This window comes from Lates calcarifer, linkage group LG1 (assembly GCF_001640805.2).
Source record: "Lates calcarifer isolate ASB-BC8 linkage group LG1, TLL_Latcal_v3, whole genome shotgun sequence".
In the NCBI taxonomy this organism is placed as follows: domain Eukaryota; kingdom Metazoa; phylum Chordata; class Actinopteri; family Centropomidae; genus Lates; species Lates calcarifer.
In genome coordinates, this window is record NC_066833.1 from 15,718,507 (window position 1) to 15,736,914 (window position 18,408).

Here is an 18,408-nt window from a genome sequence, read left to right on the forward strand (position 1 = left end):
GATTGATAAACATTTGGTCCACTAGTTAGTATTTACAGCAGTAGGACAGAGTATGTGGGATTAAATTAAAATAAATACCATTGTCCTTAGTCATTGTAATGAAAGAACTTGTCACCCAGTGCAATTTTGCAGCTCAATGATGTGTTTTTAATAGATTTGGAGAAATTACAGAGGTCTGTACACAGAGGAATAAACTGTATCAGGCTTTGGAATACTTGTTAGAAGAACTGATTCATTGATATTGGTCTTTTCATGGACTTTTTTGAAAAACATGGAATATCAGAAATCAAGGTCAAGGCACAGGTGTCCAGCACAGCCAGAACAACGTTAACCACTCTAAATTTACAGCCTGCTGTGTAGACACATACTGATGTACTCAGCAAGAGTGATCAGTTCCTTAGGTTGGGTCTTGCCTCTTCTGCATAATGTGCATGTACATGTGTGTATTTTGTCAATAACTCTGTAAATGTGGGCCCTCTAAATGCAGTTATGTCAGCAACTTGCAATAATTACATGGTTCCTCTTGTCACAGTTAAGCTGTTGACAGTCAAACTGGGCTGAGTGGGCACAGACATCTTCACTCCCTCACACTAGCATTCCCACAGACCATGACAACCCCCCTTTGCTTATGATGTCAGTGGAAAGTGTGTCAGTCTGCTGTTTGTGATTTCAGCCCTTGTGTTGATGCAGTACATTTTGGCACATAATATTTTTGACTATATTTGGATGTTTTTGTATTATGTGCTTTGTGTTTCTGTGTTTCTTTATAAAAACACAAAAGATCCAAAATGTCCTAGACTACATGTTTAACCAGTTGTCCAAAACCAAAACACTATTCTTACAGGAGAAGACTAAGAAAATCAGCACATATTGATATTTGAGAGGCTGGAACCTTTACATTTTTTCTGACATTAACGATTGATTTTTTCGCAATTGTTGAGTCAATTTCAGTTGACTGCAAAGTTTATCAACTGATTGTTTCAGCTCTGGCTAGCAAATAAATAAAACACAAGCAAATTAAGAAATTCTGAAGGTGAGACAGAAGTGAGTAACAACAAATTTTTTTTGGGGACACTTTAAAATTGCTGAACATGTGTGGCTGCATAATTCTTTTTGAAAATAAGCTAACAGCAATGTGTTTTTGTTTTTTGTTTTTTTAACATTCTGATAGCTTTATACCATTGCAGATATTATACACCCGCTGCAGAATTAGTCTTTCACTGATTACCAGCATATTCATCTTTTTTGTATCCCCTGTAAAACCTCTTTTGTGTTAACTTCTATCTTCTTTCTTTTCTATGACTTGACAGTTTTCTGTATTTGCACAGTGTTTCTGTATCCAGTGCATGAGTTGTCAAATTTGATAAGGTGTTTTTTTTTTCCATTATTATTATAGTGCTTTCTGACTATAATTTCAACCTGAAAGTTCAAGGATCTGTTGTAGTTATTGTCTTTTATATCTTTTGGCTCTCAAAGCAGTGCTTGTTGGGGATGCTGGACAAGCAGCATTACTTATTTTTCTTTTTTGTGATAGGGAGCAAGCACAGGATTTATTTAAAAAAAAAAATGCTACATGCTACTTCTTTAAGAAAATGTGTGAGCTGTGAGCTAACTGTTTATATCTCCCTTACCACCACCACCCCTAAACAAAACCCCCAGGGCTGCTGGAGAACTATCCATCAGGTGTGGACCCAGATGCAGAGTGCTGTGACGTGCGGTGGGACTTGAAAGTGGACAACCGATCTCTAGGGACCCTGAAAAGAACTCACCCGCCATGCCAGCATCGTACCTCCCTCAGCTCCTCAGCAGCCTGCAGACTGTGTAACAGCCGGCTCAAACTCTGCCTGCTGGTCCTTGTCCTCCTACACACTGTTGCCAGCCTCACTGCATCCCACAATGCAACAGGACTGGGCCTCCCCGCCATCACGCCTCTGGAGGAGAGCCCTGCCAATGAGGAGTGATAGAGCTGCCAGGAGGAGGTGAGGTTGTTGGGGTGGGGGATTCCCTCACCATGGCAACCGATGTGGAAAAATACAGCCACAGGAGCTGTGTGCCTGTGGACATTCTGCAACGCTTTCTGGCAAATGGAAAATGTGGAACGCTTTGAGAGGAAAGACACACAAATCAATCAAAACAAATAAATAAGTAAACAAACAGACATACTGAGGGACTCGACCAGTCCCTTAGCTGGGAAAAGGGGACAATGCCACAGCCTTTGTTGAGTGGGAAGGTCGGCTTCCTCATGGCTGAGTTTCTCTCACTACGCTTTTTTTACACTGTGTTTAAATTATTGGTTTCTGTTGCACTGGCTGACTATGGAATAACACAATCATATTCTCTTTCTAATGTTCATCCTTTGTGTTTGTTTCTGGGTCTCACATACAGAAAGAAAATGTGTTCTCTAAATAAGACAGATAATGTGTAAAAAAAAATTATTAGCTGCAAGTTTGTGCGTGTGTGATGGTTTGTGTTTCGAGACTGAGTGTGCGCAAGCATGTGTGGGGCATGACTTTACACGTGTGTGTGTGTGTGTGTGTATGTGTGTGTGTGTGTTTAAGAGAGAATGAGCGTGTGTGGCTGACAAGTACCCTAAAAGTCTACCTAAAAGACTGGTGCAGCGATGATGTTTTTATGGAGACCACCTCCCCTCCCACCAGTTGTCACTTAGCTCTGCCATGCTGGTTTGTTGGCCACAATCCCATTAAAACTTAAGTGGGTTTTGAATGTGGTTCTGGTGTCCATAATAAGTTCTGTGTTTAACACAGGTTTATGGTTTTCCCCTAGTTTGTTCTGTGAGATAATATTCACCTATTTCTTTTTTTTTTTTTTTCTTTACGAGGATCAAACCTTTTCTGTAATTAGAAAGGTTCATCAGTACAAAGCTAACACCTGGTCAAGCTGCGAAAAACATCAGGAATCAGGATGTGTTCCTCCAATGTCACCAGCACTCAAAGGATATCTTAACTTTATCACAGCTTGGGTCCTCCTTTAGTATTGACCAATAATTCCGCTCACAAAACTATACCACAACTCACCATGTGCATTGCTTTCTGAGAATACAGCGACAGTGACGAACTGAAGTCCTGACATGAGCAGACAATTTAAACAAACCCCAGGTTAGCCAAACCTGTTTGGAGGATAAACTGAAGGCTGAGTGTGTGTACAGAGTTTTTCTGTGCAATGAGGGATTTTTAGGGACATTTCAGCTACACTCACTTTTGGTTTTTATGCTAAATAAAATATTAAGAATAAATAAATAATAATAAATTAGCTTGTTTATAGTATATGTAGTGAACATCTGGCCCCTTGTTTTTCTTGCCTAAATATTCTTCATTGTAGCTGATGTTGACAAGTTCCCAGATCTCAGAAATTCCTTGAGTAAAATCATAACTAATAGAAATGATGGCCAAAACTATGATCCATAAAGCTTCAGATTAACACTATGACAGGGCTGAGCTGTATGATCAAAATGATTTTACCTTGATAATCAAAAAATTTCAATTAATCTTTAAAACGTAAAAATAGAAACAACTTTAACTGCCATCTGGATTCTTTGCAAACTGCAGTATGTGCTGAGTGTTCATGGTTTAGAGATGCTAAAGTAAAGCATCAGAGTTAAGAGCAAAAGATAAAGCATGTGATGCCAAAGAACCTGTGGAAAGCTTTTACTAAACATACTGACAGCCAGGAGGGCCAGAGAATGTTTCCATTGGTATAGATACATTTCTGGTTCATCACCCATTAGTGATGCTAGTTGATAAAATATTACACCTGGAATAGCCTCCAACTATCGATCAAGATAGTAACGTGCCAAACTTGCCACAGATTATCTTTAGTTCAGTTAGCACTTGTAAGCAACTTTCTTCATTCACATGAAGGTAAAAGATAAAAGCACAGATGGGATGATTTTATCTCACAGAACAAAACATAAAACTGTCTTAAGCTTGTCTTAACCAAAGATGTTACTTCAGGCATCTAACCAAAACCTCATTCAGATTCTGGTCACTTTACAGCCACATGGGTCAGCAAAGTTAACTGACATTGGGATTTTGGCACTGGATCAATATATTTATCACTGTTGCTCAAAATGTAGAAGCTTTTGTTATTTTAGATTTTAAAGGTACTATCCAGTCAAAACAATGCCTGCTACATTAATATGATGGTTACTGAAAGTTCCTCTGTCCCCTTGGCCTCAAGAGCTTTGGTTCTTTTCCTGCTTTGGGTTAAGAATCTAATGTGACAGCAGTATGAGGAATAAATGACTATATCCCATCACCACTACTTGAAAATAAAAACTCTATTTACAGTTTGCCTCTGAACCAAAAGTATATCAGTGGTATGATTTTAATCTCAGGCCTTTTTATTCCCAGGAAACATGCTGACTGGATGCTATCTTTAAGGACTTTTAATAATTGGTAAACTGCAAATCCCATGCAGTTGTGATAAACTTAAAACACAAACTTGTCACCAAGAAAGGCAACATGCTACCTGCAGTAGGGTTAAGGAAAATCCCCTGACCCACTAATAGGTATATGACATTTTAATCCCACTCTTTTGCCATTCAAAGCGTGTAGGATGACATTCAGCATCTCACCAACACAGAGACACTTTGTTCAAATCCTTCAGTTAGTTTTTGTTGAATAAAAATGCGTAATATCTTCTCATTAATTGCATGTTGAGGCTCTCTAAAAGGTTATGACAGCCTCTTTTTGTTGATTGTCCTCAGCCACCCTCCCATAATAAGCACCACACCTGATCCTAATATCAGCTCCTGTAGCATGCCCACTGTCTTGTACGTTTCTCCTCAAAACATCAAACTGTCTCATTAAGTAAAGGGCTTATTAAGATATACCGTACATTATCATCAACACAGTCAGGCAGAACTCAGACACTCCAAATTTGTTAGAAGACAGAGGGTAAAAAATGGCTCATATTCTGTTTTAAATTAGCTCATACTCCTGCAGAACAGAGGCATTCCACTGGCTGTTAATAGAGAGCACGAACAGAAACAAATCCAGAGAGAGGAGCATGTCATTGTTTGTGGTAAAACCTGATAATCATCTGAGTCAGCTGATACTTATGTTTAACTTTTAAAAAAGTTGACCAGCGTGTGAACAGAAAGGAATGGTGTGACCTTAAGGGCTGACTTCTTTAGTTTCTAGTTTCTATTTTGTGTCTCTTTGATGAATAAGGCTGCGAGATCAGGTATTCAAAGATAAACAGATGTTGCTGAGTGCATTTTTTTCCACTCTGAGTATGTTGATTACTTAAATGAGATGTCCAATCCAATATCTGATGTCAAGAATTTTATTACACAGCTTATATGAGGATTTAAATTTCATCATTATTCACCCCATTTCTGTAGCAGTATATTGGCTTATTTTCACACTGTTTAGACCCTGTGCCACTCTACACTTGCTTATTACCATTCAGCACATCACACCCATGCCCATCTTGGATGACCGCATTCAGTGACAGAAAAATGCTGCTATACTATTGGCCACCAGTAGATGGAGATATTTTTATTCTTTCTTTTTTTATTGCTACTGCTGCTGAACACCTACCACATGAGGACTGTCAGATACATAGAAATCAAGAAGGCTGAGTTCTGGAAGAAAAAGTCCCAGACCTGTGGGTAAAAGTGTGCTGTTGTACTGAGTGCGTGCATGTGTGTACGTCTGCGTACATGCATATGCAGAGATGTGCGTTTGTGTCTGTCACTAATTGCCCGGTGTTCTCTGGAGAGCTCATTAGCGTTGCCACAACCTTGGTGCCTGAGGGACAGGTGTGGCAAACCTCCACTGTCTTTAGACCCACAGGTAACTGCTGCACTAGTTGTCCCATTATGCAGCCCTAAAGCTGCATGGACTGTAGTACAAAACAATTGTACTGTACAATGTATAATAACTGTGTCCCTGCCCCAAAATAGACTAAAGTTTTCCCTGTTTAATAGAATATCCCCCAACCCTTATCTGAAACGAGGCAAAGGATGTCAGAGGCAGTACAGAGAAGGTCATGGTGAATGAAGTGGACAGTGATGTGAAACTGGTGCCAAAGCATATTTTGTGCTGAGTAAAATAAACCAAATTCATATCTGATATGACAACGCTGATATGACACGCTGCTTTTCACTGGGCAACAGGAGGAAAACAGGGTCTATCAGTGTCTTAGAAATGTGCCATGCCAACCTCACCACAAGCTAATTGTAAGGGATCTCCTGAAGACATACATGTGATTTCATTCTGTCATGTCAGTGGTAAGGCTGTGATGTAACAGCCATCACGAGCCAGCTGCTGGACATGTATTCATACAGTAAACCTGCATTCAAAAGTCATGCAGAGGCCATGTCTGCTTTACATGCAGTAATGATTCCTTACTGTGGTTGCATGGGTGCGAATGCTGTGCATATGCGTTGTCCTTCACGCCCCTTCAGACATGTTTGCACCAAGGATGGACATTATTGTGTGCAAGATTTTTTCCAAACAATAATAGAATTAGATTTGACTTATGTAAATCTCTGATTTGACTTTTGTTGGTAATGCAGGCATGCACGCAACAGTTACTCTGCTGTGATAACTTTATTTTTTTGTGTGTATTTCAGTTTGTCAGTTTTTTACTGCATTATACTGAGAAGAAATTGTGTAGGGTCCTATTCCTATACAGTAGATTCAGTCTAGATTCATGACAATGGTCTGTAGCAGTCATAGGGTATGGCCTGTCACACTCCATAACACACCAACCTACAAAAACTTTTGTGTTTTACCCCTGCACATAAACTATGTATGCCTCTTGCCCCGACCCCCTGTGCACCCACCACCAAATGGTATGTACACAAATATTTCCCTCCTTCACTCCTTCTCAGCCTCTCTCTGTTTTCACAATAGTTCCGTTCTCTATCCTGTGGATCTATGCAGAAGCCCATTCCTTTTTTGGTTGTAAATACGTTCCCTAGTATGCTGAACAATGTATGTCTTTTCGTCCAGGATTTCTTGTGTATTTTGAGTTGATGTCATGCTGTTACTTTCTTCTTCTTCTCTAATTCTTTTTGTATTTTGAGCGTCTGAAATCATTGATGTTAAAAGAGAATGTGGTGAGAATTAACCAACAGACTTGTCCTCAGCTTCACAACCTTATTGTGAAAGGTTGTGGTTCTGTGTGTGTGAAAGCGAAAGATTTATGATTATAGAAATGAAAAAGGTTCAAAGGCATATAGAAGTATCATTGCGATTATTATGATTACTATTATACTATCAGTATATTGTAATATTATAGATGCTTTAGTTCAAGTAACTTCTTTAATTTTTTTACAAACAACTTTGATGAAATGATTTATAAAACAGTCTCACAAGTCATGATCTTTTCGAAAAGTATGAAAACTACTGCTACAATGATTAAAATTGTGTTCTGATGAAAATAAATACAGACATATAATCTGTTCCTCTGTTGTGTTCTTGTATGATGTGACATTATTCAATACAAAGATGCAGCACTGAAAACAATAACAACATTTTAAATAGAATAGACATTAGATACGCAAAACTGATATTTAAACTGCCAACAGGCTTTCATAAGCTGACAATGAAAGGGTGACCATTTGTATTTCTAAGAAGTGCTTCAACTACTGTGCATAAGAACATAGCAGGCCTCAAAACATGTCTGAATAGGCAGTTTCTACTTTCAAGATGATGACAGAATCAACAATCATATTAAATATTTTCCTCAGAGGTGCTGGTACTGACAGCAACTCGAAAGGACCCTAATAAAGCGCTGCTGATGGATAACAATGATGTCATATTCGGCAAAGGTAATATACATTGTCAGCTGCCTGAGCAAACTTAACTTTTGAAAAAATGAAATTCCCATAATGATCCTGAACGTCTCTTTGCTCCTCAGTAAATGTCCACATCTTTCAATCTCTACTCCCCCCAGTTTGCAACGCAGGTTTTCTGTTAAACTTGAATCTCCAAACCCACTCTGACATAAACCTGGTGACACAGAGACTGAATGCATGCAACTGGTCCAGTGATGCAGATGATCTCCATCCATCCATTAGCTATACCACTGGCTGGAACTAATCGGGCGAGAGGCAGGGTACACCCTGGACAGATCGCCAGTCCATCGGAGGGCACACAACACAAACAACCATTCACACTCACATTCACACCTGTGGATAATTTCCCAATTAATCTACATGTCTTTGGACTGTGGGAGGAAGCCAGAGTACCCAGAGAGAACTCATGCAGGCACACAGTAAAACCCAGGGTGAACCGAGGTTCAAACCTGGAACCCTCTTGCTATGACTTTGCTAAGCACTGCATGTGTAAAATCAATGATTGAACATTTGATTAGTGGAGATGCAGGCCTACTGCCTACTACAATTAGTACATCAATTTAATTTAGAACAATTAATCAATCAACTGTAACTATGACAATATATTATCAGCAAAAAACAAACTGACTTTCATCCAACAACAGATATTTTCTGACTAAAAGTCAGTTTATAAAGCAGAATGAAACTCCACTGATAGTGTACCATATTAAGGACTAGAACACACTATATCTAAGTATCAAATACAGAATTTTAGACTTGGGTTCATTACAGTATGCCATAATATTCAATAATATATATAATAATATTTTCCATTGTCTACATCAGTTTATGGAGCATGAGAAATGTGACATGTTGTTCCACTTAATACCATCAGGTGGCAGTATTGCATATTAGATGGTGAGTGCTGACATAACTACAGGAGTTTAAAAATAGACCATGAAAAAAATGTCCACAATGATCATGAATGAATGCTATGACTTTATTGATTAAACTTTTAAAAATTATCCACTGGCTGTTTGTTTAAATATACAGTATACCACAGTGTTCAAATAACTTCAGTCTGAGCTGACCGATAAGCCATCACTAGCATTATGGAGTGTGTCAGTGGCTGTCCTGAGATTGCATATAACGTGCCAAACTTTCAAAAGTGAAACCATAGCAGTTTCCATTCATACTAAACTTTATTTTTTACCAACACTGCTCCATGGCAGACTCAAAACTCAGTGCTACTGTAATGGTGGATTATGAAACTGAATAACAATGACAAATTGCATATTCTCATTTGCCTTCTGCTCTGTGCCAGTGGCCCTTCCACCTCGGATTAAGCCCTCATTTCTATTTCAGCTTGTTGGGGGGGATGAAGTGCTCAGCTGACTAATCCTCAGCTAGCCGCCAATAGTCAGCATCCAATATTCCACCTGTCATTCAGACCACAGAGTGTGTGCAAGCGGGTATATGTGGGCTATGAAAAGGGCCATGTGTTTTTATAGTGATAATTCATTGTTATAGTACTGACATTCAGCGCATCTGATTGTACAGACTAGTCAGTCTTTGCTGCTGATTTTGAAATCCTCTGTCAACAACAATCCTGTAGTACAATACAGGTATTTGTACTTTAATGACATTAAATATTGCTTTATGAGTATTGTATGTCAGGAGATCATAAATGGTTCAACTATGTGCTGCACTATACTCACCAACAGAGGTCAGTAGTATTACGGGCATAAAAAGATATAACAGATTTACAAGGGTCTTGGTAACTCAAAGAAAAAAAACAAGTGTTATACAGACAACATGGCCCTTGGAAACAAAAGCTTTCATAGAGAATTGCATTGCAACTATTAGAAGCTATGTTTGTTTTCCCTTCAAATCCCAAACAATCCTTGAATCAAGAGGCAAAAACTGGGGTGTGTGGCAAGCCAAACCACTGAACCAAGTTGAGCCGAGCTGCTAAGTCATGTTTTGATCAGCCTGCATATGATGCTGATTGGTTGGTGGTTAATCCCTCAATAAGAACAGACATTTTTCAGTTCTCCTGGGATCTTTGCAGGTGTGACACAAACAGAAGGAATAGCAGAAATTAATAAACATCTGACACCACTTCAAATTACTTTTTCACCAGCTCATTTTAAATTCGGCATAAAGTACTTACTGTCTCATTGAGGTGTTACTTTTTTGTATGGAGGCTCCTCTGGTGAGAGGAGTTTAGAAATGTCAGCTTGTTTTAATATTTTACAAAGTTAAAGCTTCTGAAGTCCTTATGTAACAGCCTCTCGTAACAGTTTTTAAGCCAAGTCTCTGGCACATCCTCCTGATTTTTTTCCCAGTTGTTTTTGGAGCAGAGTGTGTGTACTGTGTGTGTTCAGGTTTTATAACAAGAGGGAGGGGAGGAAAGCAACATTACGACTGCAGAGATTTAAGGACATGATCTGCCTCAGTGGAAATTCAAACACATCAGACAGACCAGTGTCATTCACATCACTGTTGAAGCTATTTATCTCTGTGCTGTTCCCAATCCATGAGCATCAGTTTGGTCACTGTTGAAGGCTTAATGGACTAGGTATAATTAAACAGATGCTTGAGCATAGTTGATTAGATGAGTAAAGTTGGGCACTGTGTTGTAAATATTGCTTACAAAAGCATTAGGGCTTTGTGAGGGGCTTTGGTGGCAAGCGTTGGTCACAGACAGACACACAGACCTAATTGCACATTAATTGTTTCTTAACATCCCTCCATTACTGATGAGGTGCATCCAATCTGTATGTCTCCCTGGCTTTTACTGAGGAAGGAAAGGGAAACCACCCCTCATTGTAATGACCTTAATAAGTTAAATCCAACGAACTATCTTCAGAATTATTGCCTTTAAATTCACCAGTCCATTGTTTCTGTGATTGCAATATGAAATACATAATAACGTGAAATAACGGATAAGTTTTTGATACACAGGAACCAGGGAACGCAGTATACCGACTGTCTGTAACTAAACTGTCAAAGAGCTAATATAATGTTAAAGCCCTTTACAAGCCTTGCATTTTTCCTCCATGATGCAATGATGACATCACTCAGTGTTGTGTAATGTAACTACTAGCATAGCACCCTAATTCCTCAGAGCTACTGTGAGCTCTACTGTGAGGGGAGATACAAATAAATACACTTGAAATGGCAATGCTTCAAAAATACAGTATAAAGTATTCAAATCCAAAGAATGGTGAAATTATGAAAATGTTCCTACTGGGCATATTATAGGACATGAATCACATACATAGCACATATGGTTGCCAGGCAGAGACACTCTTTCTAACATGCATCCTTCTCCATCAGTTAAACAGAATCTGCATAATTCCTCACACCTCACATGTGCCTGCTGTATTCACTAACCCACTCAACTTGCATTCTGTGGCATACGGGAAGAAAAAATAAGAAGAGCTCACTTAGAGTTTTAATGGTGTCTCACTATAGTTTTCCATTTTTCTCCTTTTTGACTCTCAGTCCTGCACATTATTTTTCCACTCTTCCCTGTTTCATCCATACATCTGATTCACACATAGGACCATTCACATCAAAACACACAGGTTAGGTGTTCTTCTCTTTGGTGGGAAAATCTGGACCACACAGTAGTTGTGCCTCATGATAAAATGGCAAAGAAATGCAGAAAGAATGAATACATGAGGATTTAAACATGCAAATCAGCCATTTGACCAACGAAAGTCTGTATCAGTGAAAACATGGGTTTTACAAGTTGATGTGCAACGTCCGAGTGAAGTTCACACTTAGAGCAAGAACCACAGTATCCACAATGTTACTGAATAACACCAGCCTCATGAATATACACTGCCCATTAGAACTATCAACCTGAAAGGAGCAGGCATGATCTTTAGCCATTCCCCTGCTACCATACCATAATGCTGTTTTCAACAGGACAGCATTTGTTGCAAGCTTGCCTTGTCATCAAAGAGGATGCTTGCATGAATGGTGCTGATGTGTGTTTTCATACCTGTGTGTGTTTGTATGTGCTATATCCTCTATCACTGAACTGACGGTCAAACCCAATCAGACGTTTTATTTGAACAGCACCAAACCGGTTAGAAGGTTCACAGAATCACACCAGGATGAGCTAAACGTAAAAACGCACAGGATCATCAGGCAAACAACTTTAACCTGTCACAATTTTTACTGCAATGCAAAGTGGTAGGTTCATATGGCAACACATTGCTTTGGTCAATTGCAAACATGTAAGCTCACATTGCCGATAGACTTTGTAAAGTTGAATGGGATATCCTCCATTTACATCAGTAAAGTGGAAACTGTTGCCATGATAATTTTCCAAAGTTGTAAAATCCTGTCCCATGGTATAATAACTGAAGCATTCAGAAACTAAATTACTGAATGCTGTAGTCCAACTGGACTTCCTGGATTGTACCATTTTTAATGTAGTGCTGATTTCAGTCTGAATACACTGTCACCAACTCATGAGACCTAAGCCAATATCATGTCATATCATGGCATGACATTCAGAGATTCGGATGACTAGACTGTCCCACCAGCCAAAAGTGATGAAGCATCTGATAAACAAAACATCTACAGTTCCACAACAATCCGTGGATAGTTCAATTCTATCTTGGCTCTGTATTAAATTTGAAACTGATGGGTCTCATTACAGGGAAAATAAGCTTTCCTAGTTTAACTGACACGGTTAGCCAGATGTGCGTTGGTACCAGTTCACGGTCAGATAAGATGTGATGGTTATCTGTTAGTCAAGAGCTTTCTCTTTTCACAATTAAACACAACACAGTGCCAACATAATTTGTTTGCACTTGATCAGCATATTTGTACTTAATGGTCAGAGGAACACTCCATGTGAGACAAACACACACACACAATGTTGTCTACAGTTTTTTCTTTGTACTGGTAAAGGTTATTTAAGGTTTGGTTTGTTTGTATTCAATCGAGATATGCAGATATTTACAAGCAATGGAACATTTTTTTCATTCACAGTTCTTGTTTCCTATGACTATAGCTGTGACTAACAGTACTTGTAATTAAACAGTAAATCATAATGAGAAATATGCTTACAGTGTTTTCTGTCTTATGTGTCTTTGTGATCAATTGAATATCTGCGCCTTAGGTACCTTCCATTTTGTCTTCTCTGTCTATACATATGTGCAACCCATAATAATAGTAAACACATTTAATATTATTCATTAGCTGGTCTATGAGCTAGAAATCTCTTTCATAATTGGATAATTCAGTTTATCTGATGGGATTATTAAAAGATCACATGGACATGAATCTATGTGAGTCCGTGAAATTATCAATGAGCCAGTATGTTATTTGCATTTGATGGGAGGTGTCTATGCTCAACAAGCATTTTTTCTACATATTTCTTAATGGGCATTGTGCAACACATTCTAGAAAAATCAATTACAAAATCAGAGGTGCCATCAGAAATGTTTGAGCTATCTTTCTTTTTTCACACAAAGACAAAATGCAGTGAGGACATGTATTTCTATAACTCGGCTGACAGAGGTATGATGCCCATTTGAATGTAGTCCAGGTGAGGTAAAAGTGAAGTTCAAACCATAAACACAGACACAGACACACATACACACAGACATGCAGGCAAACACACACATACACACAGTCAGACAGCACTGGGTACCATTCTCATCATCTCATCACCATGGCAGCACTTCAAAGGGCTGGTCTGAAGCTCTAATGTGCAATGAGAGCTTTGTATAGAGTCATCTTGAGAATGGGCCACACAAATACTGACACACTGTGAAAACATAAAGAATATATGTGCATTTTTTGTGTCATCTCAGATCTGAATACTTACTCATTTTTGCCCAGAGACAAGATTAAAAGTAAAAGAGTGCCGCTTCCTGTTTATATTCTTTCACGCTGGTCCGTTTGGAGACAAGGTTGATGAAAAGAAAATGTGCAATTGCCATACATCTCGATAGATCTAGATAGTGTGGAAATGAAAGAGCCGGAGAGGGTCACTGGGAGAAGGCTAGCTGGCCTACTTCATCACAGTTTGAATATACTACTTCTTGTTTTTCTCCTGATTGTGCCATGTTCCTGGTGTGTGGACAAATGGAAGGCTTGCTAGATCTGGGCTGACAAGGGGATCGGCTGCATGAACCACCCCCTTTCCCCACAACCTCTGATTTATCCTAGGCTTGGCACAGCGACCCAGCATATCGGCATGGACCTAGATGGATGGATAAAGCGCCCTGAGATACTGCTTAAGGTCTCCTACTTAAGCTGTAGCCAACCCACTTGCAGAATAGGTCTGTCAGATGGGTGTACAGCTCTTGGGGGGACATGAATAATTTCTAGTCTATAGTCTGTGGTATGAATTAACTGAGAGCAGTGATTTAATCATTACCCAATAGATTGCTATCATCAAATCAACATATTTTTGGAACATTCCATTTTAACATAAAAAGAGTCCAAATGAGAAGGGACTGTCTTGCCAGTTCCTGCATCTAAAACAGATAATGACCATGTGCAGTCTAGAGGAGGGGTGAGAGACACAAGAATTAATCAAATGAAGATGTTAAAACTCCTGGTCAGGCTTCCCTAAAGCTCCTATGTGCCTGGGAGGTAATGAGACGTCGTTGTGACAGTTTTGTTTAAAAAAAAAAATTCAGAAACTGCACTCTGTCAGAGGTTTAAAACATTACTAGTGTTAACCCCTTCTGTCATACTTACATTTCAGAAATGCACAACTGAATTTTAATGTTGCTGCAAAAGTTTGCATGTCATTGTGGCATAATGGAGAGTGGAGCAATATACCATTGAATTCTTCTCCCCAATAAAGCTGTGAGCCTCCTGGGATTTACAATCTTCAAAGCTTGGATAAAAAGCTCCATCCAATTACCGAGATGTTGCAGAGCCCCCTATTCTGATCTCTCATTCTCTTATTTTCTGTCACTTCTGGGAAACAAATGAATATATAAACAAGTGAAGAATCACACAGCGAGACTACCAAATCAAATTTCCTTCACCTCTCTTAAGAGTCTCTTGACTTTTTCTTACTACAATGCTCTTACGCATGTCGAGCTGCAGTAGTGTACTGCAGATAAGCTAGTACACAAGTGAATGTGCACACTGTATCGTGCTCATTAAAAAGGTCACAGTCTACACAGATGGGATGATGATTTAAGAGTTAGTGTGTACTGGGGTAAAATACGGTCATCTGTCTAGCTCTCTCTATCTTTGGGATGGCTCCTTTTAGGACTCACTAATCCTAGACAAATAGACACACAACTTGCCAATTTAACAAGCAGTTTTTAACTGTCCTGACAGGAGCAGGAGGATTGAATTTATTAATTCAGTCATTCATCCTCTCTGTTACTCTTTCACATGCACTAACACATGCACACATGTACACAGGTCACAAAGTGCATCAGTGATTAGACCAAAATGACTGATAGCATCTGTTTCTAATACCATCTGTCGCAGACATCGGTCACTGGCTGACTGTGTCTACAATAAATAGACCAGCAGAATTCACTGTGAGACTTGCATAACACTGTTGTGCACACAAATATGACTGAATATTTGTTTTTGTTGAATTAACATAATACAAAATTGATAAAGATGTGATCTTCACAACCTATTACCTACTATGATGAGTCAAAGTGTCTGCTGTGAAGGGCCTATTATGAGAGGTCTACACAGGATCGGGTAGAAAACAAACTACATTGACTAAGAATGTATCTTCACAAATCACCAAACTGATGGGTGGAAAAGATTTTGCATCCAAGAGAAAACATCCCTTCCAACACAGAGTGCATACAATTGACTATTTCCAGCTACAGATGCAGTCAGAGCTTATGAGTTATGAAATCCTGTCTTGTAGATTATAACCTACTGTACAGTAAAGAGGCCTCATCGACTTCCCATCTGGTTAACTGCATCACTGGGTTAATTGACTACTGCCTTGAAGTGGTTGCATTGCTTGTTTCTCATATTAATTTATATTGGTAATTCTACAGTAAAATATACAATTTTCATTTGAGAAGAAGAACATTCTGAAGACTTGCAGCAATGACTGAACCTTCAACTGCACTGGTGGCTTTTTATCTGAATAACTTTAATAAATGTAGCAAATAAAAATTAAGCACTAATAACTAATGTTTGAAAAGTTAATGTTTACCACTGTCTGAAAATCACTGAACTTGTTCAGAGTGGGTATTCTTTGGTCTAATAAATAAGCTCTGAGTCCCACGACAGCTGCTCCCACCTTTTCCTTCCCCTGAAATAGCCAAATTGTGACTCACTCCATATGCTGAGGTACAGTGACTGAATATCTAGCAATGCAGATAGTGACATATTTTCCTCTTAAGGCTTTTGCATACAAATTCAGATGATGACGTGAAGAAACCGGAACCTGATTTGATTAAATGTACATCTCAGTAAATGAGATTCACTGATTGCATGGAGCTCGACTGCATACCTAGTGTCCATTAGACAAGTCACCGTTCCCTTACGGTGTAGGCAATACACTGTCAGCCAAGGAACACACCTAAGGGACAGCTGCTTCAGAAGTAATCAGCATCTGTGGCCTCAGGGGAACCGCTTCTAACAATGAATCACATACTGTAAATAACACACCACACCAAGTGTATGAGTAGCCATCATAAGGGGAAATGAAACAATCAGCCATAATGGTTGCTCTGTCATGCACATTGGTAATGAGGATGTTTATCTTTCATCTGTCATAGGACCTCCTTTCAGTGTAACCCTCTCCCTACACAACCTTTACACATATACATAGAGCAATATACTTTTCAGCCTTGCCATGCAGTTAATGACAGGATATAAACCTAATCATGAGGTGGCACGACTGATCCTGATTAACTCATTAGCAAAGTTTGAACCTTCACCTTAAATTAAATCATGGAAGGTATGCAGGAAAGAGTGTGTACCAAGAAATTCAAATCTGCTACAATAAATACTTAGGGCAGAGAAGATAGATGGTTAGTTATATTATGAGATAAAGAAACCACACTGAGCCTTGACAATGCTCGAGTCATGCTACACCTTAATTCCGTAAACTACACCTTCAAAATAGATTTAACACAATGAATTAAAATACTATGGTATGTTTTACCCCATAAAAATCTCTTAAATGAATTAAACCAAGGCCAAACTAGCCAATAGGAGGAACAGTGTATCTACTTGTAAGCAATGTCACACTTTTAAAATGACAAAGATAAGAAAACTAAGCAACTGAAATTTTGTCACAGTTAAACTTTCTTCGATTTTACTTTCAAGTTTGTCCAACTTCAAATTACACCTTTTATGGACTTTGATGAGTTATGTGAATAATCAGTGGGATATGTAACCAAAACTTCAGTCTGATGGGCAATGTCAAAGCTTCTGCCATTTTAAGGCCCTGAAATATATATCTAACACACTTTTGTTTAATTTATCCTTCCATTATCCATTTGCACTTCTATATATCAACAACTGCTCAACCAATCAATAGGGCATGCCTTCAGTGGACATTATGACGCATGTATTGTGATGCAATACACTTTTTTCCTACATGCTAGAATAGTTAACAAAGACTTACGGATCCATGCCAACCATTACTGATGTAGATCACCCTTGCCCCCAAGCAAGATACAGTTTTAAACATATTTCCAGCTCATCCATCAAATTAAAGCTGAGGACATGAGTTTTTACCAGAAGCAATTATGAAATAGTGGAAACTGAAACAAAACAAATTCAATGTAATGTGACAAGAAGAGGCTACAGCTATACTAGCAGTTCTGTGAGTCTGTACTTAGGCACAGTGATGCTCTGAGCAAAGTCCTACTGTCAGCATGCTAACATGCTGATGGTAGACAGGCAATGTTTACCATGCTGTAGAAGAAAAGTGAGGGGATCAGGTGTTTATCCTCCATTTTTCAGAACTTCAAACTGGATACATCAAAGTGTCAAATAACATTGTTCCTTAGTATCAGCAGAACAGGAACATGTCCACATTACAACAAGATAATTCCTATAAAAAAAAAAAAAAAAACAGCCAAAGGTAAATAGAAAAACTCTCAAAAAAATTATCCTCTAAAGCATGTGAGACAGCATCAAGTGTCAGCAAATGCCTCCAGAATAAAAGCAAAACCCTGAAGAGGCTGTAGTAATTTTAACAACAGCAAAGAAGGATGTCAGAAGACATTATTATCCGGTAACAAAGTCTGTGCAGGGAGGAGGTCAGGGTTAATGGATGGATCAACAAAACACTGGACTTTGACGCGGGAGACTGCAGCATGTTTCCCATTTCAAACCTTTTGTCACGCCATTTCTTTTAACCATGGCCATGACTGTTCTTTTCACCTTAACCATGTGTTTGTTATTGTCATCATAATGACAAAAGTCGTCTAACCTTAACTAAGTATCTATTTTAACCCAGATCACAATCATTCCCTAAACATAGCCAAGTTGTCTTTCTGCTTAAACAAACCTTTACCATAGAACTGTAACTTCATAACAGGATTTTTTATTTTCCAACAATTATTCTTAAAAATGTATCTGTCATATATCTCCTGTTGCCAGTAGGA

At 38.7% G+C, this 18,408-nt stretch overlaps 1 protein-coding gene across 1 annotated transcript in view; it reads left to right on the forward strand.

Annotated features, from left to right (window-relative positions):
* The window catches only part of LOC108899732 (NALCN channel auxiliary factor 1), a 68,993-nt gene extending 61,575 nt beyond the window's left edge, over window positions 1–7,418 (forward strand). Inside the window, exon 3 of the mRNA XM_018700353.2 lies at window positions 1,660–7,418. Within this exon, the coding sequence (XP_018555869.1) occupies window positions 1,660–1,961 (302 nt within the window). The 3' untranslated portion in view covers window positions 1,962–7,418. The remainder of the gene's footprint in view (window positions 1–1,659) is intronic.
* Window positions 7,419–18,408: the final 10,990 nt, after the last annotated feature.